This window comes from Danio rerio, chromosome 5 (assembly GCF_049306965.1).
Source record: "Danio rerio strain Tuebingen ecotype United States chromosome 5, GRCz12tu, whole genome shotgun sequence".
Taxonomy (NCBI): Eukaryota; Metazoa; Chordata; class Actinopteri; order Cypriniformes; family Danionidae; genus Danio; species Danio rerio.
Window position 1 is genome coordinate 70,474,305 of NC_133180.1, and position 26,262 is coordinate 70,500,566.

Below are 26,262 nucleotides of genomic sequence, written 5' to 3' on the forward strand. Positions count from 1 at the left end.
AAAGATTTGATTAAAGCTGATAGAGCTCCAGGACTCATCATTTTCCTCCAGCTTCTGAATGTCATGTTTGCTCAGTATCCAGAGACTGAATATGACTGTAATGAATTAAAGCAATTACTTTTAAGGATGTTCATATTTTTCTATTGAAACGTTTCATTTACACAAAAAGATTGATTGATTTAATGATGGATTGATTGGTTGCTTGTCTGTTTGCTTGGTTAGTTGAATGATTGGTAGCTTCATTGGTTGGTTGATTGCTTGATTGGTTGGTTGGCTGATTACTTTACTGGTTGGTTGGTTTGTTGGTTGGTTTGAGGGGTGATTGGTTTGATTGGTTGGATGGGTGATTGGTTGATTGGTTGGTTGGTTTGATTGCTTGATTGATTGGTTGGTTGGTTGGTTGTTGGTTGGTTGGTCAATTGCTTCATTAGTTGGTTGGTTGGTTGATTGATTGCTTCATTGGTCTCTTGGTTGGTTGATAGCTTCATTGGTTGGTTGGGTGGTTGGTTGATTGCTTAATTAGTTGGTTGACTGAGTACTTGACTGGTTGGTTGGTTGGTTGGTTGGTTGGTTGGTTGGTTGGTTGGTTGGTTTGATTGCTTGGATGGGTGATTAGTTGGTTGACTGATTACTTGACTGGTTGGTTGGTTGGTTGGTTTGATTGCTTGGATGGGTGATTGGTTGGTTGGCTGATTACTTGGTTGGTTGGTTTAATTGCTTGATTGGTTGGTTGGTTGGTTGGTTGCTTGATTGGTTGGTTGATTACTTGAAGGGTTGGTTGGTTAGTTGGTTGGTTGATTGCTTGAATGATTGGTTGGTTGCTTGGTTGATTGATTGGTTGACTGGTTGACTGCTTGATTCGTGGTTGGTAGGTTGAGTGCTTCATTGATTGCTTGGTTGGTTGATTGCTTGATTGGTTGGTTGGTTAATTGCTTGATTGGTTGGTTAGTTGGTTGATTGCTTGATTGGTTGGTTAGTTGGTTGGTTACTTCATTGGTTGGTTGGTTGGTTAATTGGTTGGTTGGTTGATTGCTTGATTGGTGGTTGGTTGGTTGAGTGCTTTATTGATTGCTTGGTTGGTTAATTGCTTCATTGGTTGGTTGGTTAATTGCTTCATTGGTTGGTTGATGGGTTGGTTGGTTGATTGATTACTTGGTTGGTTGGTTAGTTGGTTTGATTGCTTGATTGGCTGGTTGGTTGGTTAATTGCTTAGTTGGTTGGTTTGATTGCTTGATTGGCTGATTGGTTGGTTTGATTGCTTGATTGGCTGGTTGGTTGGTTGATTGCTTGGTTGGTTGGTTGATTGCTTGAATGGGTGGTTGGTTGATTGCTTCATTGATTGGTTGTTTGGTTGGTTGGTTGGTTGGCTGATTGGTTGGTTGATTACTTGGATGGGTGGTTGGTTGATTGCTTCATTAATTGGTTGGTTGGTTGGTTGGTTGGTTGGCTGATTGGTTGGTTGATTACTTGAATGGGTGGTTGGTTGATTGCTTCATTGATTGGTTGGTTGGTTGGTTGGCTGATTGGTTGGTTGATTACTTGAATGGGTGTTTGGTTGATTGCTTCATTGATTGGTTGGTTGGTTGGTTGGTTGGTTGGTTGGTTACTTGAATGGGTGGTTGGTTGATTGCTTCATTGATTGGTTGGTTGGTTGGTTGGTTGGCTGATTGGTTGGTTGATTACTTGAATGGGTGGTTGGTTGATTGCTTCATTGATTGGTTGGTTGGTTTGTTGGCTGATTGGTTGGTTGATTACTTGAATGGGTGTTTGGTTGATTGCTTCATTGATTGGTTGGTTGGTTGGTTGGTTGATTACTTGAATGGGTGGTTGGTTGATTGCTTCATTGGTTGGTAGGTTGGTTGATTGCTTGCTCGGTTGGTTGATTGGTGGGTTAGTTGGTTGGTTTATTGGTTAGTTCATTGGTTGATTGGTTGGCTGGTTGGTTGATTGGATGGTTGGTTAGTTGATTAGTTGGTTAGTTGGGTGACTGGATGGTTGATTGCTTGATTGGTTGGTTGCTGGATTTATAATAATTGATTTTTAGATTGATTGATTGATTAATTAATTGAATTATGGACTGATTGATTGATTGATGGATGAATGTAATCAGCAATCCATAACTTCCTCTATACTCTAACCACAGCTGAGTAGACACTTGCTTATAATCTCTCATAAATGTTTTGAACTTTTTTCATTTTTAGTCCATTTTAAGTATTTTTAAATCCAGCACTTATTATTAGGGCCATACGATTAATCAGACGCAATCTTCATGTGCAGTATAACTGACTTTGTAATCAGCTGTAAATCTTCAGACACTGTTTTCAGATAGACCAGCAGACCCTACAGTTCTGTAAGGCCCTTCAGTTCAATTTACCACAGACCTATAGTTCAGTGACAAGCTACTCAACAAAAAGATCACGAATGATTTATTCAATGCGATCCAAGAAATTGTTTTACAATTGAACAGCTGTTTGCGTCACTTCTAAGTGATTTATGGCTCTGTGATAAAGCTAATCTGAACGCATGTGAGAATACCACATTTAATAAAATTTTTTGCTAAAATCTCACCTCAAAACTTCAGTCGAGTGTTTAAAATAATCCATTATTTTAAAATCTCAGAATCTCATAAGTAATCGGTCATCAGTGTACTTTTTTTTTTAATTCTGTGAATTTGGTACCATATAGTACTGAAGTATGTGATTTCGGATGCAGCCTGTATCTCTCTTTTTGTAGCCTATTTGCAGTTTCTGCACAAGAGCGCCCCCTGACCTTTGGAGGAGATTTACTGCTGTTCACAGAGTTGTGTTTCCCAGACAGTATGTGCATGAGAATTGCAGTTTTTACTGCATCATGATCTTGATTTCATTTAATTTAATTGTTCAAATCTGATTATTACTCGGGTGACATGGTGGCTCAGTGGTTAGCACTGTCACCTCACAGCAAGAAGTCCGCTGATTCGAGTCCCGGTTGGGTCAGTTGGCATTTCTGTATGGAGTAAGTATGTTCTCCCCATGTTAGCATGGATTTCTTTGCAGTGCTCCGATTTCCCCCACAGTCCAAAGACATGTGCTTTAGGTGAATTGAATAAACTAAATTGGCTGTAGTGTCTGTGTGTGAATGAGTGTGTATAGATGTTTCCCAGTACTGAGTTGCAGCTGGAAGGGCATAAAGAGATGAATAAAGGGACTAAGACGAAAGAAAATTAATGAATGAATTGTCAGATGCTAACAAAATCTTTAGTTTCCTCTCAGAAGCGTGCATCACCCAACGCATTACACATACGATGAAGCTGAGCACCTCAGTCTGCTTTATGGAGAAATCGGCCTCGATCATCAGGAAGAAATTAGCCGAGCGCTAAGCAACACAGTCTCATTGGCTGCCGGGCTCCATCTGAGGTCAGCCCAGACATTCCAACGGATAATCTTTTCCATCCCTCCACTCTCTTGTCTTTCTGTTTTCCTCGAAGAGCTACCACAGCACAAGGCTGGCTTTGTGTCGCCTCTTCACAAGCTCTTTCTTGCTCGCTCAGTGTGCTTTAAGCGAACCGTACAGAGCGGCCTTCGTTCCCAGCTCTCCCTGCACCTTCCAGTAAAGTTATTTTCTAAAGCAAGCTAGTAATACGAAGCCTCCGAATTAGGAGCATCACCACATCACAAAGCTACGGGAGTGTTAGTCGAGCTATGTTTGCTTCTGGAGCTTCGCCCACTTTTCCCAGCATCCCGCTCTTTGTTCTGCTCACTCTCTCTCTCTGAACTTGTAACAAAGGGCTGTAATTATGGTGGGCACAAACCAGAGAGAAGGAGCGATATTATAGCGTTCTCTCACACTTCAAATACTGCCGCTCGCTACGAGTTACAGGAACCCATTGGGATGGATGGCAGCTGTGGAAACTGTGTGTAATCCTGTAAACTTCTAGGATGGCCGTTTTGATGCGACAAACAGATTTGGTGTATTCTGCATTACAATATTTACAGTACACAAGTCCTCATGATAAACAATGGAGATACACAGATCCTCATCATATCATGCTGTTGAATAATTGCACTGAAGACTGACTTTCAAATGCTACAATTAAAGGAACACTCCACTTTGTTTGAAAACAGGCTCATTTGGTCACCTAGAGATAAAAAGTTGAGCCTCATCTTTTTATTTTTTCAATTCAGGTGATCTCAGAGTTTTAGCTTAGCTTAGCATAAATCATTGAATCGGATTAGACCACTAGCATCTTGTTTAAATTTTTTTTAAAAAGGTTGACTATTCTGAAGTTATGTGTACTAAGACTGACAGAAAATATAAAGTTGCTATATTTTAGGCCGATATTGCAAGAACTATACTTTTATTACAGCATAATAATAAAAAACTTTGCTGCCATATTATTACAGCAACGCAATAATATTACACAACTAGGTAATAACAGAGGCGCTGCATAATATTATTGTGAGAACAACTTTCAAAAAGCACTTTTTGGGAAATGAAACGATTGTTGTTTTGGTGTTAACGTTATCAAAACTATTAACCCTTTCAGGCTCAAATTAAATTTTAGAAACAGGTAAAATCTATGCTTTTAACTGTTGCAAATCAGCAACGTCTGCCTTGAGAGGGTTAAAACAGTGACGCCATGCTTGTGTGTATTACGAGTTCATTCTACAGACAAGGGTGAATACCTGACATCCTAAACAACTATGGTATTAAAACATGAGTGTTTTTTTACAAAGTGATATCGCCACATACTGGCTTTGCATACATAAAGCCGTGGCCCTATAGACTTCCTCTCATACAGTAAGCAAGCGAATGCGACAGATCAGAAATGCAAGCTTATGCGACAAGTTTCAGAGTTCGCTGCATTGCAAAGTTCAAGCTTGGTGAACTCCGCCCTGCAAAATCGCATCACGTGAGACCAATCGGACATCAAAACAAGACCTCAGTGTACAGAAGTTTCAAATATGGACCAATCGCTCACTTTTTAAAATTTCAAATCATCTAATTTAATCCTGCCCCTTTTTGCAGCGCTGAATTGACAGAATTTTACATGTGTATGTGTAAGCAAGATCGCTGGATTTCACTAATAATAACTCATGGACTCATGCACTCCGGTCACACTCACACATGCTTCCTCATCTAGACTGATTACTCGCACCACCTGAGGATTGTCAGAGACTGATTGCACACACTATTTAAGCCACACACTCACTCATACCGTATGCTGAGTCTTGTTTATCTTTAGATGACATTACAACGCGGTACTCCTGTCTAGTTTTCCTGTGTTTCAACCTAGCCTTGAATTCTTGTTCTCCCTGCCTGCCGCCTGCCTTTTTGACCTCTCGCTTGTTAACGATTACGATTCTGGACAGCCTACACATATCTGTTTGTACCTGTTGACCTTTGCTTGCCTGACCACGATTAAACCTGCCTTTTTGGATCCTACCTTCAGTTGTATGTGTCATCCCCTGCGGTTACAGAAACTCTAGCGTGACAGCATTTTAGTGTTTTTGTGGATCCAGGTAAATAGGGGTTGTTTCTATGACATTTGTGATACAATAAAGATTACGTTCTTAATTCAGAAAAATATAGGTGCCCTTACTTCAAAATAAAGAGCATCCAAAACTTTTATACATACCAGAGGTATGTCTGGCAGCATTTCGCCTTTAAAACGAAAGCAACGGTATGACATTGTTGAAGGCTTCTGTTTATTTTCGTGTTACTAGCTTACAGATTACCTCCGAATGGACAGCATTTCTGATATTACTAGTTTGCCCAGTAGCTCATTGCATATGCTGATGGACTTGGGACATGAAGCTGAGTTGACTGCAACGATGGGGTTCTGTGAGTCCTGTGAAGAACGGCTACAGAAACCAGGTAAAACAAAAGCAAAAAATTAATAAAACAACTCGCTGAAAATGTGGCGAAATCACACAGCCACGCAGCTTTTCTTTTTCTAGATTGCTTTTGAAAACACTATTGGTTGGATTCAGGGAAGGGGTGGGTTGGTCAGGCTTCTGTTTATTTTCATGCAACCAGCTGACCGATTACATCCGTATGGACAGCATTTCCGATGTTACTAGTTTGCCCAGTAGCTCATTGGATATGCCAATGGACTTGGGATATGAAGCTGAGTTGACTGCAACGATGGGGTTTGAGTCCTGTGAAAAACGGCTCCAGAAACCAGGTACAACAAAAGCAAAACATTTATAAAAACAACTCACTGAAAATGTGGCGAAATCACACAGCCTCGCAGCTTTTCTTTTTCTAGATTGCTTTTGAAAACACTATTGGTTGGATTTAGGTAGGGGGTTGGTTGGTCAGTCGAGTTGAAAGCAAGCTGTCCTGGTTGGCCAAAGTGTACATTACGTACATTACATTACGATTTGTGATCATCAAAAAGCTTAAACAGCGACCTCTGGTGAATTTGCAAACACACACAAAAAAAAACTAAAACTGCAAGCAGACGTACCTGAGGTACATATTCCACTGTCTCCAGAAATGTAGACCTGTGTTCGTATCTGCAATGAGCCTGGGTTGACATTAACATTGCTCAGCAAACATTATACAATTGAGCTACGCCAAAACAACAAACCCTATTGGTTCTTTTGGAAATTAATAAATGCCACCTGATACTCAAGAATGAAACTCGTTGGTTCTTTTGGAAGCTCAAACATGCCATGTAACTGTCAAGAATGAACCTCATTAGTTCTTGTGCATCAAGCAAACAAAATTCTGCATCTGTGACCAAACCTGACCCAATGCTGTAAATATTGTTCACTAATCAAACTTTATATGTACTTTAAATGAACACCTAAATTACATCTCTTCATCATATAAAGCAATCATGTCTCTTCAAGAGATTTGCTCCATTCATGAATCTACTTTTTGACATCTTTATGAACGTTTTGATTGTAAAGATAGCTTTTTGTGTTGCAAGATGAACATCATAGGGGTAAATAAATGATCACATAATCTTCATACTGTTGGGAAATAACTCGTCAGCAAATATAACCCATACCACAACAAATGTAAAGCTCACTCGAAGGTATAATGCATGACCTAATGCTAACTAATGGGATCTTACTGTAAAGTGTTAGCAATTATCTTCATATATTATCTCGAAAAGTGACAGCCGGCTTTGAAAAAGCAACAAGCCTGGGGAAAAACCAACTTTCAGCACACCGGCTGAAAAGCAACCGAAAACAAAGAGACCTCCAGCATGTGAATTCATCATGTTGAAACATCACATGCAGGAATAAGAGCGGTGAAATGTGCCCATTAAAGCAGGGCTGAGGGGAGACACTCTGTATATGGGCTTTGTCGCAACATGTTTGAAGCAGAAACTATTTCTCATGAGTGAAACTGTATCTTGCGTTCTGCTGGGGAATGACAGGACAAGACATCCTACACATGGAATGAAGACTGATTTTGCCCCACAGCGTTGACGTTACGCATGGATGATCCAGTGCTGTGGGGCAAAATCAGTTCAACGCAATGGAGCTAACACTAACCAGATGGCTTACAGCTGAATTTACATACTGATCTGATGAGTGTCTTTGTGGCAGGCGCAAGTGCTTTGCTATCAGAGGCGAGTAGTAAAGCATTACAAACTTCTTTACATTTTTAATTATATGCACAATATTTACATTTTTTATTAAAAAAAAAACATTGGTTGACTTATGTACTTACATTATTTTAAATGTTTTAAAAAATGTCCAGCGAAATAAGCTATTTTAACTAGTCGGTTTCAGGGAACAAACCCCAAAGATGCTTTATTATGTTTATTAGACTGCATAAAACAATGTATATACACTCACCTGCCACTTTATTAGGTTAACTGCTCGTTAACGCAAATTTCTAATCAGCCAATCACATGGCAGCAACTCAATGCATTTAGGCATGTAGAAAAGGTCAAGACGATCTGCTGCCGTTCAAACCGAGCATCAGAACGGGGAAGAAAGGGGATTTAAGTGACTTTGAACATGGCATGTTTGTTGGTGCCAAGCAGGCTAGTCTGAGTATTTCAGAAACTGCTGATCTACTGGGATTTTCACGCACAACCATCTCTATGGTTTACATAGAATGGTCTGAAAAAGAGAAAATATCCTGTGAGCAGCAGTTCTGTGGGCACAAATGTCTTGTTGATGGGAGAAACCCAAATTGGACAATACAAGATTGGAAAAACATTGCCTGGTCTGATGAGTCTCGAACTCTGCTGCAACATTTGTATGGTGGGGTCAGAATTTGGTGTGAACAACATGAAAGCATGAATCCATCCTGCTTTGTATCAACAGTTTAGGCTGGGGGTGCTGGTGTAATTCTGTGGGAGAGATTTTTGCCCTATTAGTACCAATTGAGCATCGTGTCAACACCACAGCCTACCTGAGTATTGTTGCTGACCATGTCCATCTCTTTATCACCACAGTGTACCCATCTTCTGATGGCTACTTCCAGCAGGATAACGCACCATGTCATAAAGTGTGAATCATCTCAGACTGGTTTCTTGAACATGGCAATGAGTTAACTGTACTTTGCCTCCACAGTCACCAGATGTCAATCCAAAAGAGCACCTTTGGGATGTGGTGGAATGGGAAATTCTCATCATGAATGTGCAGCCGACAAATCTGCAGCAACTGCGTCATGCTATCATGTCAATATGGACCAAAATCTCTGAGGAATATTTCCAGTACCTTGTTGAATCTGTGCCATAAAGGATTAAGGTAGTTCTGAAGGCAAAATAGGGTCCTACCTGGTACTAGTAGGGTGCAGCATTGTTGCTTCTCTGTGTTATCATGAGAGGAAGAACAGCGGCCATCAATAATCTGTGGCATAATAAAAGCTCTGCTTCTTTTGTGTCAATATATAAAGCCACTTTATTTAAAGCTGGACATTGGATTCTTTATTGCTCTCAAGTAAAAATGTATATTATTAACTTCACTATTACTCAGGGCCGGCGCGTCCATAGAGGCGACCTAGGCAGCCGCCTAGGACGGCAGTATAGAGAGGGCGGCATCCGCGACACCTCCCTTACCACCCGCGTCCTCAGATATATTCGGGCATTGATCGACAGAATAGAGAGGGCGGCGTCAGCGACACCTCCATCAGCACCCGCGCGTCCTCAGTTATATCCGCGCATAGGGCGGCAGAATTGAGGTCCGCGACACCCGCGCATCCTCAGTTATATCCGCGCATAGGGCGGCAGAATAGAAAGTGCAGTGTCCGCGACACCTCCCTCCCTCCCTCAGCACCCACGCGTCCTCAGTTATATCCGCGCACAGTGCGCTGGAAAAATGGTCTGCGACACCTCACTTCATTATCATAACCGGTCACTTTCGTTTTCACATTGGGGTTGAGGGCAGCATGATGGTCCTCTGCCTAGGGCGGCAGTTCAGCTTGCTCCGGCCCTGCTATTATTTAAGTATTTATATAATTGTTTTACTCGTACTTGACAATTTTATTTGTCTTCTCTAGTCTACCACTTCTGTCTGCAGTGTTGTTGCATGTGAATGTGTTTCATACCTGTGGATATCCTGCGATGTTGTGGCGGGTATGTATCCGTGAAGCCGGAGCAGCCATTGGGTGAAGTGCCAGCGTCGCCCGGCCGGCTCCGCAAACACGGCGGCGCTACTGCGCAGGGGTTTTTCAGGAGCCCTGTGTGTGCGAGACACAAGAAAACAAGGTGAGACTCATTCACTTCCACTGAAAACAGGTAACCTGAATAATATGATCTGCTGGTTAAGAATCTACAATGTAAACAGAGTAGTGAAACGACAACTTGACTATTTATAGTCCGTAATAGTGAGCAAGCATTTGTCTTAGCTGTCTATTTGACGACTAGTCTAGTTTTGGGATATTCTTATTTGTCTATTAGATTTTCACTGAAAGCCCAATTTTAGCCTTGTTTTAGCCAAGCTGTCTGTGTGTAGATGTCTGTTTGATGTCTATTAAACACAAAACTGTTTGCTGGATTCCACCCAAAAAGTGATCCTTTATAACATTACAAGACAGAGGTGTCAAACTGCTGCCCTCCTCCTCTCTCTGGCCCATAATGAGATTCAGCACCCCCCCTCCCCCATTTACTATTTACATGGCAGACTTTGTAAGTGGAAAAACTGACCGCTTCACTAGTGAGAAAACAATTAAACAGACCATCTGCAGCAAGAGGATAAAGAATGAGCCTCCTCCATTCATTCCCTTTACTTTCTCTTTTCTTTAACTCTTTACTCCTTTACTTTCGTGGATAAGGAAACAACGTTGTGCGCACTTTACTGAAGACGTCTGTTAGCCTACATATTTAATTTTGTTTAAGCACAAAGATTTGTTTCAAAACTATTTCTTAATTCAGCAAAAAAGTTACATCCAAACACTAAATTAATGAATGAATATAAATATACATATAATAAATATTACTGCTAATAATGATAACATAATATAAATGCAAACTGTCATTGTCTTTGACATGAAGAAAGTTTGAAGGCAATGGTTTTTGTATTTATGTCGAAAATAACAATTTGTAAAACATTGTAATCCTTTAATTTTTTCTTCATATGTAAGATATTTGCGTATTGCTCAACATCCTGTGTGTAATAAGCAATGTTTAAGCGTAATGCGCTCTGTGGTGGACTTTAGACCTGCACCCTTCATGAATTATTGACGGGCCCGGAAGTAGAGATCTGCGCGGGACTAAATTTTGAATCCCGCTCCCGCCCGCACCCGCCAGGTTTTAGCCCGAACCCGACCTCCCGCTTATATTAAGAATTTATTGTCCCGCTGCCAGACCCGCCCAGTTTTCTGCCCGCCGCGCCCGATCCCGCTAAAGAGCGGGGGAGAATAAAACAGAAAATCCCCCAGCTATACAGTCCAGACAGCCAAGCTGTCTGTATAAACACACGCACACACAGCACCAAGCACAAACACACAGACAAATCTCTCTCTCTCATACGCACGCGCGCACGCGCGCACTAACACACACACAAGCACCAAGCAGACACAAAGCCGTTTGCTGTTATATCAACTCAAAGGCTTGTAATACCATGTATCAAGTACCAATGTAATACCAAAAGGTTTTATATAAAGGTATATAAATACTGAGTCGCGCCAGCTCCGGGCCGCAGCGCACATTACTCTCGGACCGATTCAGGCGCGGATGCGGCAGCGTCGGCTCGCTTACGGCAGCCGCATCTGGCCCGATTGATTCGGGCCGGAATCGGGCAGTGAGTCCACAAGCATCCGGAGTGGTAAGTCTCTGGCAGGCAAGAATCTAGCCGGAACTGGCCCGAGTGTATTTTGCTATCTGGAAATAAGCTCTCTCTCTCTCTCTCTCTCTCTCTCATTCGCGCGCGCGCACACTAACATACACACAAGCACCAAGCACACACACAGGCAAAGCTCGCTCGCTCTCTCTCTCTCTCATTCGCATAGCAATATCCGCGATATTGCTAGACAGCCCACTCCCGTCCCAAATTAAACCCGTTACCGACCGCTCCCGCGATATATTCGGAAATTTATTCCCACGCCGCAGAAATCTGGTCGGGTCCTGCGGCGCCCGTGGGACAGCCGCGGGAATGCAGACCTCTACCCAGAAATCATCAGTGTGTGTGTGTGTCTGTGTTTGGGGGTGGGGGGGGGTCTTCAAAATAGCAACGTGCCAACAACGTGCCTTAACACACCTCCATAAAGTGACGCAAATGCTATTTAAATATATAATATTTAAACAGTGTGGCGCAAAAAGTGAAAATTAGGGTTGCGCTGATCTGAAAATAGCAACAACTGCCACCTTACATATGTCTTGCAGCTTATTTCGCCGGGTTTATGATAAGAGCCCAATATTTTAAATCATTCACAGGTTTCTATCTTCTGTTAAACACTAAATAATAGGATATTTACAAAACTTTGGGTAAATTGTCCTTTTAAGGATTTTTAAAATTAATTTTTTTGGAAGAACTATCTCTTTACAAAATCAAAATGAACTTTAATGTGCACACTCGCATACTTGAAACATTTGCAATAATACATGTTTCTTTCAAAGTGACACAAATAACATTTTCAACAGCGTAAGACAAACCCAAAAGTCATATTAATAAGAATGAAACTACAAAATTGTGACCGAATGTGTGTGGTCCGCGCTACATATCGCTGATTGATATGAAAATAGCTTGACCTCATGAAGTTTTATTTGTTCGCTAGTAAAATTGCAAGTGCCTCATTTTCATCCATCTCCGAATATGAACTTTCAGACCACCCAATATACTGACTCACTACATGACCTTGAGCAACAAAGGACACACACACACACACACACACAAATAGACAAAATCTGCAGGCTGTGCTCTTTATGAGACCTGGGATATTTGCCCCTTTCAAATCCCTCATTTACGAGACCTTGATGAGAGGCCATGGCACGCATCCTTTTTTTTTGTCCCCAAGGTTTCCATCTCATCTCTAAGACAATCAAGCTCAAGGTCAAAGATCAAACCTGCAATTCAATTCATCATGGACGTCATAAAAATCTCTCTTTCAAGGGTTCTTGATTAGCTCTTTACAAAAGGGATGGACCGCGGTACATGCAGAAGTTGTTGCCTTGACCATCTGATCATCAAACAACCTACAAGTGGCTTTTTGTATCCCCGAAAGATTGAGGGCTTTTATTTTAACACCTTCTCATCTTATTTGACTGATTGGAGTGTGTGATTCAACGAAATGAGTTCTGCATGCTAAAGATCTGTCTAAAAACCTACATAAGTCATTTGTGCAATAGTGTGTGGACAGCAAAGAATGAGTTTGAGTTTTTGTTTTGTTTCCTGTCCAAGTGCCTAAAAACTCATAAATGAAGTTGCATTTCCATTTCCAAGAATAAAATTTTCTGTTTTCAGAAATAATAAGTTATAAATAACTTATAGTTTTCCTTTAAACAAGCTAAATAATCTGTCAATGGGTTAAGTAAAATAATCTTATTTCAAAGTGAAATCAAAATTATTTTACGTACACCGCTGGCAGATTAACTTGTTAATAATAAAAAAAAAACTTAATTATTTAAAGGATATATATATATATATATTCATTCATTCATTCATTCTCTTGTCGGCTTAGTCCCTTTATTAATCCAGGGTCGCCACAGCGGAATAAACCGCCAACTTATCCAGCAAGTTTTTACGCAGCGGATGCCCTTCCAGCCGCAACCCATCTCTGGGAATCATCCACACACACATTCACACACTACGGACAAAAAGCCTACCCAATTCACCTGTACCGCATGTCTTTGGGGGAAACCAGAGCACCCGGAGGAAACCCACGCGAAGGCAGGGAGAACATGCAAACTCCACACAGAAACGCAAACTGAGCCGAGGTTCGAACCAGCGACCCAGCAACTTTCTTGCTGTGAGTCGACAGCACTACCTACTGCGCCACTGCCTCCCCGAGATATATATATATATATATATATATATACACACACACACACACACACACACACACACACACACACACAAGAAAATAAGTATTGAACATGTCACCATTTTTCTCAGAAAACAAATTTCAAAAGTTGCTGTTGACTTGTAATTTATATTGATAGCAACCAAAGAAATTCATATATGCAAAAAAATAAATAAAATCTAATTAGTTTACAAAGTTATGTGTGATAAAATTAAATTACGCAGGGAAAAAATATTTAACACATGAAGAAAGGGAGGTGAAGAAAGGCAGTGAAAGCCCAGACAGCAGCTGATATCTCCCAGTAGTTATTCAGCAACCCGCTCTGACCTTTGTCATTGTAAATTATTATTCGTTGCTTTAGTCCAACATCTACATTAGCAGGATGATGAAGATGAAACCAGGTGGACATTTCAGCAGTTAAGTGAAATATTCTTGTTTTACGTTTGAAATAAGATTATTTTACTTACCCTACTGTCAGGTAATTGAGCTTGTTTGCTAAATTACCTGACAGTAGGGAAAGTAAAATAATAGTATTTCACTTCATTTAGACTAATTTATTTATTTATTTTTTTTTTTTTACAAAATTCTTCTTGATTTAAGAAATTTAACTTTTAAGGCTAAAAACAAAACAAAAACTGTAAGCAAGAAAATGCCCTTTTTTTTTTTTTTTGCAATGCAGCACTTCTAGACCTTGTTTAGATTCAGGCTGTCAAATATTTTGTTCTCTGTCCAGGTAAATCTCATATTGACCCTTTATTATTCAGGTCTGGGCTCTGTGGAAGCCATTTCATGACTGTCTGTGTTTTATTAGCCATTTTTCTCTCCAAATATGCTTTCACTGCATTTGCAGTGTGTTTGAAATCATTATGATTCATTCATTAATTTTCCTTTAGCTTAGTCCCTGATTTACAGCGCAATAACCCACTAACTATTCCAGCATATGTTTACGCAGCAGATGCCCTTCCAGCCACAACCCAGTACTGGGAAACACAGATACACTCTCAAATACATACACTCACTCATACACTATGGTCATACACTACTGGAGATCCCAGACAAAACACAAGTGAACACGGGGTGAACACGCAAACTTCACACAGAAATGCCAACTGGCCCAGCCGGGACTGGAACCAGTGAAATCATTATCATGCTGAAAAATAAAACCATGACCAATAGGATGGTTACCAGAAGCAATGAGAAAATAGATTAAAACCTGTGTGTACTTCAGCATTCATAATCCCAATCAAAAGAAATGCAACTCAAACCAGGACAGAATCTTTAGAATTTATTTATATATATTACATTTATATATATTCATTCATTTTCTTTTCGGCTTCCGTGACGCCCCATGCACATAAATACAGTTGAAGTCATAATTATTAGCCCCCCTTTGAATTTTGTGTCTTTTTTAAATATTTCCCAAATGATGTTTAACAGAGTAAGGAAATTTTCACAGTATGTCTGATAATATTGTTTCTTCTAAAAAAAAGTCATATTTGTTGTATTTTGGCAAGAATAAAAGCAGTTTTAATTTTTTAAAACACCATTTTAAGGTCAAAATTATTTGCCCCTTTAAGATATATATTTTTTCGATAGTCTACAGAACAAACCATCATTATACAATAACTTGCCTGATTAGCCTAACCTGCCTAGTTAACCTAATTAACCTAGTTAAGCCTTTAAATGTCACTTTAGGCTGTATGGATTAAAATATCAAGCAAAATATTATTTACAGTCATCATGACAAAGATAAAATACATCAGTTATTAGAGATGAGTTATTAAAACTATTATGTTTAGAAATGTGTTCGTATGTATACGTATATTCATATAACAACACAAAAAAATCTGCCATAAATATCTGCACAGTACTGTATACACAGTTATTCACTAAAAGGCAAACAAAATTGTTTTACTGTTTTCTTAAAATACACTGAAACTAGACGTAGTATTGGTTTTGTAGGTTTTGCTTTGACATATCCTGTCAGTAAAAGGGAAGGAGAATGAATGCTTTTTGGCAATGCAGCTTAGACAGTGAAGATAGTATGCTGGAACAAAAGGTCCGATCCATAACCTTTCCTGAAACGCTGCCAGGAAGACACGGAGATGTTAGGATGAATGGAGAGAGAAGCAGTCTAAACTGAGAAAGGCTTTTAAAATAGCTGCAGAATTCCAGCCATCCTCCTTATGGCTGCACGTGTAAACATAGACACCATCTTTACAAGAGACAGTCAGGAAAAGGACACCCATAAGAAAATGGGTCAGTGACATGTAATGGTGTCAAGCAAACACATGTGCCAGCTACATGTCGGCTTCATAGTTTATTTTTTTTTACCTTCATCATGGGGAAAAAGTACAAATAAAAAAACTATTTAATTAGCAGGCAAAATCTAGGAAGACAAACAAAAACAGCATTTAGTTGGGCTTTATTTGGATCTAAATGTATTTTACTTTTAAAATCTTAAAGCTGTTACATTACCACGCACAATACTCTTGATAAAACTATTTTATAACAATGCACCAATACATATTTAGATTTCTGGACCACAAAAACATTGACATTCTCCACAAAAACAACACAAATATTACATATTTGTGTATATTACACAATACAAACATTTGATAATATTTAGCTGAGATATAGCTATTTAAATATGTAGATTCTAAGGGTTCAAAAAGCCTAAATATTGAGAAAATTGTGTTTAAACTTTTCTAAATGAAGACATAAAATATATCTGTGCAATATAAGACTGGTTTTGTGGTCCAGGGTCACATATTTATGGACGTGTAGTGTAGTTTCTTTAAAAAGTGATCACCAACCGTTGGCCTGGCTTGCCATCCATAATACAACACATAACCAAAAACACTGTTAAAAAATGCAGCGTTCCATACAATCTCTCCATGTTGTTCCAGCACAAATCAATTAAGTTAACTTAATTGCTTTTACAAATTTAAGTGGATTGAACATTAAACAACACTTTGACGTGTACAATAACACCAGTGTAATAAGCCTTGGGGGGTCTCTGAATCATACAATCACACCGGTGTGATTAGAACCTTTAGAGCGTACGTCATCAACTGCTAAAATTTTAATCTGACGGCACGCGCTAAGGCACAGAAAGAAGTGCACAGCGCTTGTCATAAATCGCAATTTATTTGTGCTTTTAAACAAATAACATTTATTTTAGATTTTAGACATTCAAGTCCACGTAACTACAAGCAAAACATACCATTTAATGTTTGTAAAATACACGCAAATGTCTATGGAGATGGCAATAATAATATTTTTTCAATGTAACTGGACGATGTGCTTTGTTCACGTAAGATACACACTGTTTATGTTACTAGAATATTTTCTCCGTTCCTCTCCAAGATAAACAGTTGCTTACCTTCATGTAATTTGAAAAACATTTTTTTGAATAAACATGATGTAAATCCAGAAGCTCGGATCTCTCCTGTGGTTGTTGCTAGAAGGGATACAGCTGCCATAGGAAGTTAACGAGAAGTCCTCAGCTGAATCCCATCTAGACTTCACCATGCTGCAGGAGAGGGTAAAGTCTAGATAGGATAAAGCTGAGGATACCCACGTCAATATAGCATCATTTTCATCACTTAAAAAAATTCCCATCTATGGGAAATATTTGAGAATCAGAGTATCAGAAACGTCACAATCTAATTAGAAAATTTGTCAAACAGAAAAGGGCAAAAAGAAACAAAATGTGATATATACATAGGCTGCATCCAAAATCGCCTACTACTCAGAAGGTACTGCATTTAAATTTGCACGTACTACTCTACTGGTCTTTAAAGTATGTTTATGTTAGTATGAACTGAACTTATATGTACCGTCTCCGCCATTTTGTATTTGTAATCTTCACCAGCACATGTAAACTCTGTTAGAGAGTAATTCTGAGTTCATTATAGTCCAAAAGGCGATTATAAACATGGCAGTTAGTTTTTACGAATTAAATTGGATTAACATAAAACACAAAGATTTGTGTTGTTTCAGCTTAAAGGAGTACTTTCAACAAACAGCAAACATCATTTTTGGAGAGAGGATAACTAACAGATCAGCAAGTAAAACATAAACTAAAACACAAACATGTTCAAAGATACTGGACATAAGGAACTCCCTGAAAGAACTCAATAAGAACTCAATCACTCAAATCCAATTATGAGAGGAAATGAAAAAAAAGGGAGAGAAATTGAAAGAAGGTGAATGAGAAAAGAGCCCTCATAAACCTCCAGCATACTCCAATATTTCATCAGCCCATTTTTTTCTATTTCCTATGGGAGGAACAGAGTCGAGTCTCCGTGGCTTTCAGAGCATCCTGTCTATTAATCTCTCGATATTAATCTCCAATCTGCCTCTTAAAAGCAGAAAGTATGTGGAAAAAATACTCAGTTAGGAATGATTGACGACTGACGGTTGAATTATTAGACAATGATGCACGCCTGATGTGGAGATGCAGTGACATGAAAATGATTGTTTTGTAATTCACCGGAGTGAATTGTTCTGATTGTTACGGTGGCCGGGAAGTGCAAAACAACATTACAAAGTTTGAAACACTTTAACAAAGCTCGAGACAAATTTACATTTTAATAAACATGTATACCTATCATCAGACACAATTGCATAGGAAAAACAATTTTACCAAGGATGAAACAAATTTACATTTTAGAAAACAAATTAACAAGACGCAAAACACTTTTACAAATCCCGAAACAAATTTACAATTACAGATTCCCTACGGAAAGGGAATGTACCACACCCCGGAAGTGACATAGAATGTACCACACACCGGTAGTGATGCGGGGGAAAGTTGTTGTTGCTGGTGAGCACGGTAAATTCGCGCTGTGGAGTACATGGCATAAACAAAGTTTTTGGTGACCAAACATGGACAGCGGTCGATGGTTGTTTTGCCCGTTTTGTGGCAAACACATGAGCAGCTTAACACGGTTTTACTTTGCGTGTGGTCGGTGTTTAGTGTTTATAAAGGACGCGGACCAGACGGAAACGCCAGACCTTGCGCCAGACATGCTACATCAATGTGTTCAATATTTTAACGAGATCCACTCGTACGCTGTAATCGTGAACATGATGTCAAGTCTACACGGTGTTAACCTCTGCTTGAGGACTCTTAACAGTAAACTGAAGGAAGCCGATGTTATGGTTTAACTGGTGTCCGTGTTAACTGAGGCTCTTTTCAAATGTGCAAACTATCCACGTTTGCAGATTGGTCACTTTTTTACAGCAACAAAACATGCCCATACCGAATAAAGATTCTTATTCACTTGGTGTCAGTGTATCATTGTTGATTTAATATTTGTGTGGCAGAACAGCATAAACCAAAATTAATCTAAAGAAATAATTATAATTGACATGTCATTAACGGGATTCGAACCCAAGTCAAAAGGTTCTGCACGAATATTAACCAACTTATCCAACTGAGCTACTCTAGCGTACAGGTTGAGCTCGGTTTTGGTATCTCTAACAGTCAACATATGCCGTGCTTTAATTGTTTCCATGTACTTGCATTTACATGTTTCTATGCACTCTCACGCTGATATTTTCTCAGAATAGCTCTAATTTATTTTATCGCAGTTAGTCAAACCATGATTTTTATAGTTGTAGACTTGTGGAAACCTGTCTACAAAGTCACACACGAGCTGGATATTATTGATATTTTCCAGTGTGTGTGTTACATTCCGGGTCACTACCGGGGTGTGGTACATTCCCTTTCCGTTGGGAATCTGTGATTGTAAATTTGTTTCGGGATTTGTAAAAGTGTTTTGCGTCTTGTTAATTTGTTTTCTAAAATGTCAATTTGTTTCGTCCTTTGTAAAATTGGTTTTCCTATGCAATTGTGTCTTATGATAGGTAAAAATGTTTTTCAAAATGTAAATTTGTCTCGAGCTTTGTTAAAGTGTTTCAAACTTTGTAATGTTGTTTTGCACTTCCCGGCCACCGTAGATTGTAATATGGTTTGCACACCTAAATGCATTGATCAGATGTACTTCGGGTTTTGGTGTTGGATGGTGGTGAAATTACGAAAGTTTTCCGGGAAAAACAACAAAACGGGAACGGGAAAAATGGGATTGTTGGCAGGTATGCATGACACACAATCAGTATTGATCCACACAGTGGCAAAAGCTGAACTATTTTGAAACTTGACCATTTAAATACGTAAAAAAAAGCAGCACGCGTCACGTTTTCAATATTGGTTTTATATGGCTCATATATTACGTATATGAGAATATAAAGAGTTAACCACATACACTGCAAGCCACGTGGAGCGATTACAAGCAACAAAACAAAATTAAATGGAAAGTAGAAAATCAATTTTACAAGAAGGCAGCCATTTTAATCACACTAACACTTGTGAATTGGAGGAAGAAACTGGTACACAAACTGTGTACTGTCAAGCTCAATTGTCAGGTTTCAATTTTTCCAAGTCTGCGCACACAACAAACGTCACACTGACACACTGCCTAAAGATTCATTACCCCGACGATTCATTTAAAACACTCTGATTCGACTCTTTTCAGAGTGGAATTACCAACCTACGTAATACTATTGAGAACCGGGTACAGTTTACAGTGGTGTTAGTAACTACTATAAAGCGTGTTTCGGGCGGCCGCTGCGATCGGATCCTATACCAATGTTGGGAACCCGGGGGTTTCACAGACCGTACCAAAATATAATAAATAACAAAATGGGTGGGTGGCTGGAGATGGGTCTGAAATACGGGAGACTCCCGGGAAAAACGGGAGTGTTGGCAGGTATGCATGACACACAATCAGTATTGATCCACACAGTGGCAGAAGCTGAACTATTTTGAAACTTCACCATTTAAATACGTAAAGAAAGCAGCACGTGTCACATTTTCAACATTGGTTTAAGACGCAATATGAGAATATAAAGAGGTCACCAGAAACACTGCAAGTCAAGTGGAGCGGTTACAAGCAACAAAACACAATTAAATGTACATTTTGAAAGCTAGAGAAAACAAGGAGGCAGCCATTTTAATCGCACTTACACTTGTGAAATGGAGGAAGAAACGTACATCAACTGTGTACTGTCAAGCTCGATTGTCAGGTTTCAATTTCTCCAAGTCTGCGCACACAACAAACATCACACTGACGCGGCTAAAGAAAGGGTTTCACAAACCGTACCAGAATATAATAAATAACAAAATGGGGGGGTGGCTGGAGATGGGTCTGATATATGGGAGACTCCCAGGAAAAACAGGAGTGTTGGCAGGTATGCTCACACATACACTCTGCACTCTGACTACTTCAATATTGTTGATATGCTGTGCTGGGCATTTCACTCTGGCTGTTTCTCAATTCCAAGAACGCAGAGAACGAACTTGTGTTCTTGTGGAGACCGGTCTTGCCAGTTGTCCTCGGAAGAACGAACTCAGGAGACTTTACCCCGCGAGAACGCGTCCTTTGAGAATTGAGATGCTGCGTTCTTCCTGATGGTCACATGACCTTCACGTGTTTTAAATGGTAAATTATCTAAACATTACAGCCTTCATACAACGATTTATTGCTTTTCCCTTTTTCAAAATGTATACTTTGCATAAAAACATTATAAATATATGTTGCACAAGATAAATAAAACAGATTTTAATACGAATTTCAGCAAACAAACACCCTTAATGGGCCCTATCGTACACCCGGCGCAATGTGGCGCAAGGCGCAGCGCAATAGTCTTTTACTACTTTAAGCTTGGCGCAAGGGTCATTTTGAGGTGCTGCGCCACGTTGTTTAAATACCAAATGCATTTGCGCTCGTATGTGCGCCCATAGGCATTCTGGTCTAAAAAAGCTGGCATGTTTTGACGCATTGCTATTTTGAGAAACTGTAAATAGTCTGATCTTTAGACCAGAACAAAGTCGGTCTATTGTTTGGCGCAAAGTGCGCCTGGCTTACACACTACACACAAGATGCAATACGCAAATATCTTTACATATAAAAAAGATATAATATATTAAGGATATATATATAGGATATAACTATAAATGATTAAAATATTACAAAACATATTAATTTCTAGCCTACATGAATTTAAAAACCATTGCTTTCATACTTTCTTTATCTTGGGAGGCTTTTTCAGTTCATTCAAGTTACTTTTGTATAATGTTATTATTATTAGCAGTATTATTTATTATATCCATATTTATATTTGTTTCATTAAAAACAAGCTTAGATTTGTCCACCTGTCAGGTTTTAGACCATATGGGGCATGGCAGGTGTATTTGGAAATAACTCAGTATTTTGACCAAACTTTGTTATTATTAATCATTTATTCGTTTGCTGGAAATTAGAACTGAATTTAGAAATAGTTTGGAAACAAATCTTTTTGTTTAACAAACGAAATTAATTATTTATAGGCTAATTGATGTCTGTGCGTAAAGGTTTCCCTATCCAAGAGGGAATGTGAAAGTAGTTCCATTATCTCTCATTCTCACGCAGTAGATGCTCTGTTTAACAGTTTTCTGTTTAAAAACTGTCAACTGTTAACTGTTTGCTTGTGAAATGCTCATTTTTTCCACTTAGACTTACTTTGCGTCCTGTAAATAGCGAATGCGCTCTTGGCGCGACACAGCTGGGTCTTAAAGGTAATGGGAGATGAGACTCAGTGGCGCAAAAAGGGGGTATGCAGTGTATGCGGCGCATAGGGGCGCCACTCATGGGGGGGCGCCATTGTGCCAAAACTATTTTTGAAATTATACATATTATTATACATATTAAACAAAATAAATACATATTTTTGGTTAAAAATGTTTATCCTGCATTTTATATAAATATTCAATTGTATTTTATTGAATAAAAAAATTATACCACCCCTTCCTCTTCATTGACCATTTGATTGATCCGTTGCTTGGTTACAGTCACATGTTCAAAATGGAGAGAAGAGTAAAGAGACGTGGAGCGCAAAATAGAAAAACAAAAAGAACACAAACAATGCCTTAAAAAAACTGCCACGACAAATTGGATAATAAGGAATTGGTAAGCTTAAGCTTAATATTACCACACTTTTAATCAACTTGTAATGTTTTTGGGAGCGACGGGCTGCCATATCATTAATTATTCATTATCGCCACTCAGTCACTGCATGGGCTTTTACTTAACGTAAATGCAGACAAGGTGGTTTTGTCCAGGCAGGGGACAGTGACGCACGGCCACACCTGAACAGCGTCCGAAATCGCATATTTGCATCCTGTATAGTATGCGAAAAACACTATAATTCTATGGGCTAAAGCCATGATGAGCTGGTGTAAAGTTAACTTTATGGTAAAGGCTTTTGACAGTCGTAAATTCATGGACCGTCAGCTTCAAAAGAGAACATTTTTATTTACTGCATTTAAATATTGATTACAGTTGCTATAGTTTAAAGAGCAACAAATGAATTTAGTTTGATCCTCTGTTTTGTTTGATAACAGAGGTGCGAGTCTGACTTTAAGAATGCAATGAAAACATTTGTTTTGTTTATGCTAATTTAAGATAATATTACTTGTGTTTCAAATAAAACATGTTTACATATTATTGTGTATATTTTTTCTATTTACACACCTGAATCTTAAAGTATCCGCTCTCATTCATCTTCAAATCGCGTGTATAAAAGCCGTCTTTATCACTATGGAGCGCCTCCGTCACTCAGCACCGTTCTACTGATTCAGAGGCTGCATAAGGGCGGCAAAAGACGCATAAAGCTTTACTGGAAAGGACGTGAATGCGGCCGTTTTTACATTAATTTTAACGTGCTGTCAATCAAAATAATGTGAAAGCTTAGTTCTCTTTAACAGTTTTGCATCACATTTGAGATCGGCTCTGTGCAGCTGCTACTTTCACTTTTCATAGAAACATTACAAATGCGGGAGAAATACTGGAAAAACACACACGAAAGACAGCGGATAGAATGGTAAAATATGGTAGAATTAATATGGCAAAAACGAGAGGATTTGTAGGTATGAATTGCATTCGTTGGCACATACATTTTAATTCAAAATCATTTAAAACAACATGCAGTCACGCATCCAAGTGTAAAGTTCATGTAAAAGTTTTATCAAAATAAACTGTCAAATCATACTTACAGTTGAGCTCAAAAGGTATGAGTAATGTGAAACATTCTATTATTAATTGATTATTTAGCAAAAAATAAGAGGGATCACACAAAATGTATGTTTAAAACCTAAATATTAGGGCCAGACAGAATCTGCAAACATTTTTTGCTATTTCTGCTGAGAATTACAGGCAGAAAATACTACTTTACCAACTGTATTGTAAATAAATCATATGAACATTTTAATATTAATATTATTATATCACAATAATATTAGTGAAATGAATTTGAATACTGAGTAAATATAAATGTACACAAATTTACACAAATAGATTCAATGATGGGCTAAAAATCTGTAGAAAACTGCAGATGTCTGCGCACGCAGACTCCGTGTGGGACTCTATACTGAATTTATTTTAGGCGAAATAGACAATAATACATGGATTAAAAAATTCCCCTATAAAAATTTTAGATATCTAATTATAGTGATTTTTAACCCTGTTAAAACTATAGTCAGAATATTCAAATTTTTTGCAACTGTCATATTTATTAATCCCATCCAGATCCATTTTTATACCCTATACATGTTTTTTATAAATTAATTATGTATCATATTGATACATCAGGCCTTTTGGTAACTTTTTCTGCTCAAAACTAGTTCAATTTAGTTCCCAAAAAGTTTGCCTATAACATTTTTATCAAATAAAACATTTCAGGCAGTTTGTCTCTATTTTTTTAACTAAACATTGTACAGTCTTTTTTATTTCACTTTGTAAAAGGTGTGATAGCAGTTTCAGTCAATTGTTCATGTGAAGACAGACCTTACACCTCTCGCATATGCATGTGAGAAGTTTTTGCATTTTTAAGTTCTTTTGCCCTTTACGACTCCCATATCTTTCATTTTGTTTTGACAAATGTACAAAAAGAAACAAAAACAAGACATGTCAAGGTGCTATAATCATTTGGTGAGGAAAATGGAATTAAGAAGAAATTTGGGTTGGGATGAAATGTAATTCTTTGTGACTTAACATGCTTAATGTAATTATACTTTTACTACTTCATACTATTTCAGTTGCGTTCAGAACTTCGACATGTCGATGAGGAAATTAATATGGTGGGGCGCAAAACTTGAACTCGCATACCCCTCAGTAAATGTGCAGTTGCGCCCCTGATGAGACTCTAAATGGTTTATTCTCAAAACACACCTATAACACATTAAGAAAATAAACTCAACCCTTTTAGACCATGCGCCATAGCGCAAGGCAGATTTCCCGTCTTTAAATTAGCAAAAACGCGTCCTGACACGCCCTGAAAGCGTTTGCGCCCTGCGTTTAGCGCTCACCGCATGGACCATCAAAATAGAGCCCAATGTGTTTATTCCTTTATTAAGATGTTCATGGTAATGTTTACTTTCACCGTTTCATTTAGGGAAACTCCTGAGGTAAATAAGTCATATCTCTGAACTTTAATAATAAATCTAAATAAAATGCAGCGCTCCCCACCTCCAGCCGCAATGACTTCTGGGACTTCCAGAGCGAATTCGGTGCTCAAGTCTGCATCGTTGCGTCCTCGATATCAAGATCATATCCGGGAAGTTTCACGCGTCCTCCGTACTTGCGGTCTTGAGTATTGAAACTGAACTTAGGCAGCTGATGATGACGTTGCACGAGAACACGAGGGCGCAAGACCGCTGAAGAACGCATATTGAGAAACAGCCTCTGTCTCACGCTGAACGCTGTCGACCAATCGCAACAGGCTGTCTTCAGTCCAATTAGCGCAGATTAGCTTCGTTCTAAGGAGGGCTTTGGGAACAAATGAATCGCTTAACGAATAATATGGGAGTCACTGGGATAATTAGGTAAAACTAAATGCATATCGTAAGACAATGAAAGTGTTTTTTGACCTTGCAAGCATATCAGCCTCTTGATGGAGACCCCTAAAACCGAAATATGACCTTTTTAATGTATAAGAGGGGCTCTTTAATATAACAAGCACACACGTGTTAACACATGCACGCACAATAATGTTAAAGTGCTTTTTTTTATTTTTAGATATATGACGGTCTGGCTGCAGGATGTGCCATCCTCCTGTTTTCTCAGTCTGTCGGCTTCACCAGTGATGTGTAAAATATGAGGTCCATATATCCCTGGTGTATGACACACGAGAGCCTGCGAGTTGAGTTCATTTGGAAAGTATGTTGGCTATACCAGGAATAAATTTTAGGAAATATTTGGCTCTCTTGCAATCATAATATTAATTATGTAGTGAGGGAGAATTATTTAGGGCAATTTGCAAGCATCTAGAGGGGGGAAAAAAGAGAGACGCTTCAGTTTTTGGGAACTACAGTTTGGAAATAATCAGTTCCTTAGAAGATGTAATAAATATTTATTAGAAATAGAGGTGTATATTTTTATAAGAATGATCAGAGGAGATCTGAAAGGGAGACAAGAGGAACACAAGCTGTTGCATCAGCAAACACAGCTCTCATGTAGCTGGTTCGCTACTTGGTTAATTAACACCAAGATAAAAGCTACACCAGTTCCCACATATTGGATGTTACGCAGCATTTTGTGCGATTTTAAAGAGTATGCAAAAGAGAACTCTTCTTGTGTGGTTTCACATTTTAGAGGTTTTTTGCATATGGAATAGCTTTCCTGAGGTAAGTGTAATGTGTTACATGACATAGTTTGCAGTGTATTATACCTTACAGTATTAGCGATAATACACATGCTGATCCATTGATTATAGAGCTCATACACTTCAGGAAGTACTGAT

The 26,262-nt window shown here is 38.8% G+C and overlaps 1 protein-coding gene across 3 annotated transcripts in view; it reads right to left on the bottom strand.

Annotated features, from left to right (window-relative positions):
- The window catches only part of rxrab (retinoid x receptor, alpha b), a 130,473-nt gene that overhangs the window by 82,753 nt on the left and 21,458 nt on the right, over positions 1 to 26,262 (bottom strand). For all 3 annotated transcript variants that reach the window (XR_012406102.1, XM_009301955.5, XM_073951069.1), the window contains exon 2: positions 9,502 to 9,633. Coding sequence is in view for 2 of the 3 variants with exons in the window: in XM_009301955.5 (XP_009300230.1) it covers positions 9,502 to 9,633 (132 nt within the window). In the remaining variant the exon portion in view is untranslated. The remainder of the gene's footprint in view (positions 1 to 9,501; positions 9,634 to 26,262) is intronic.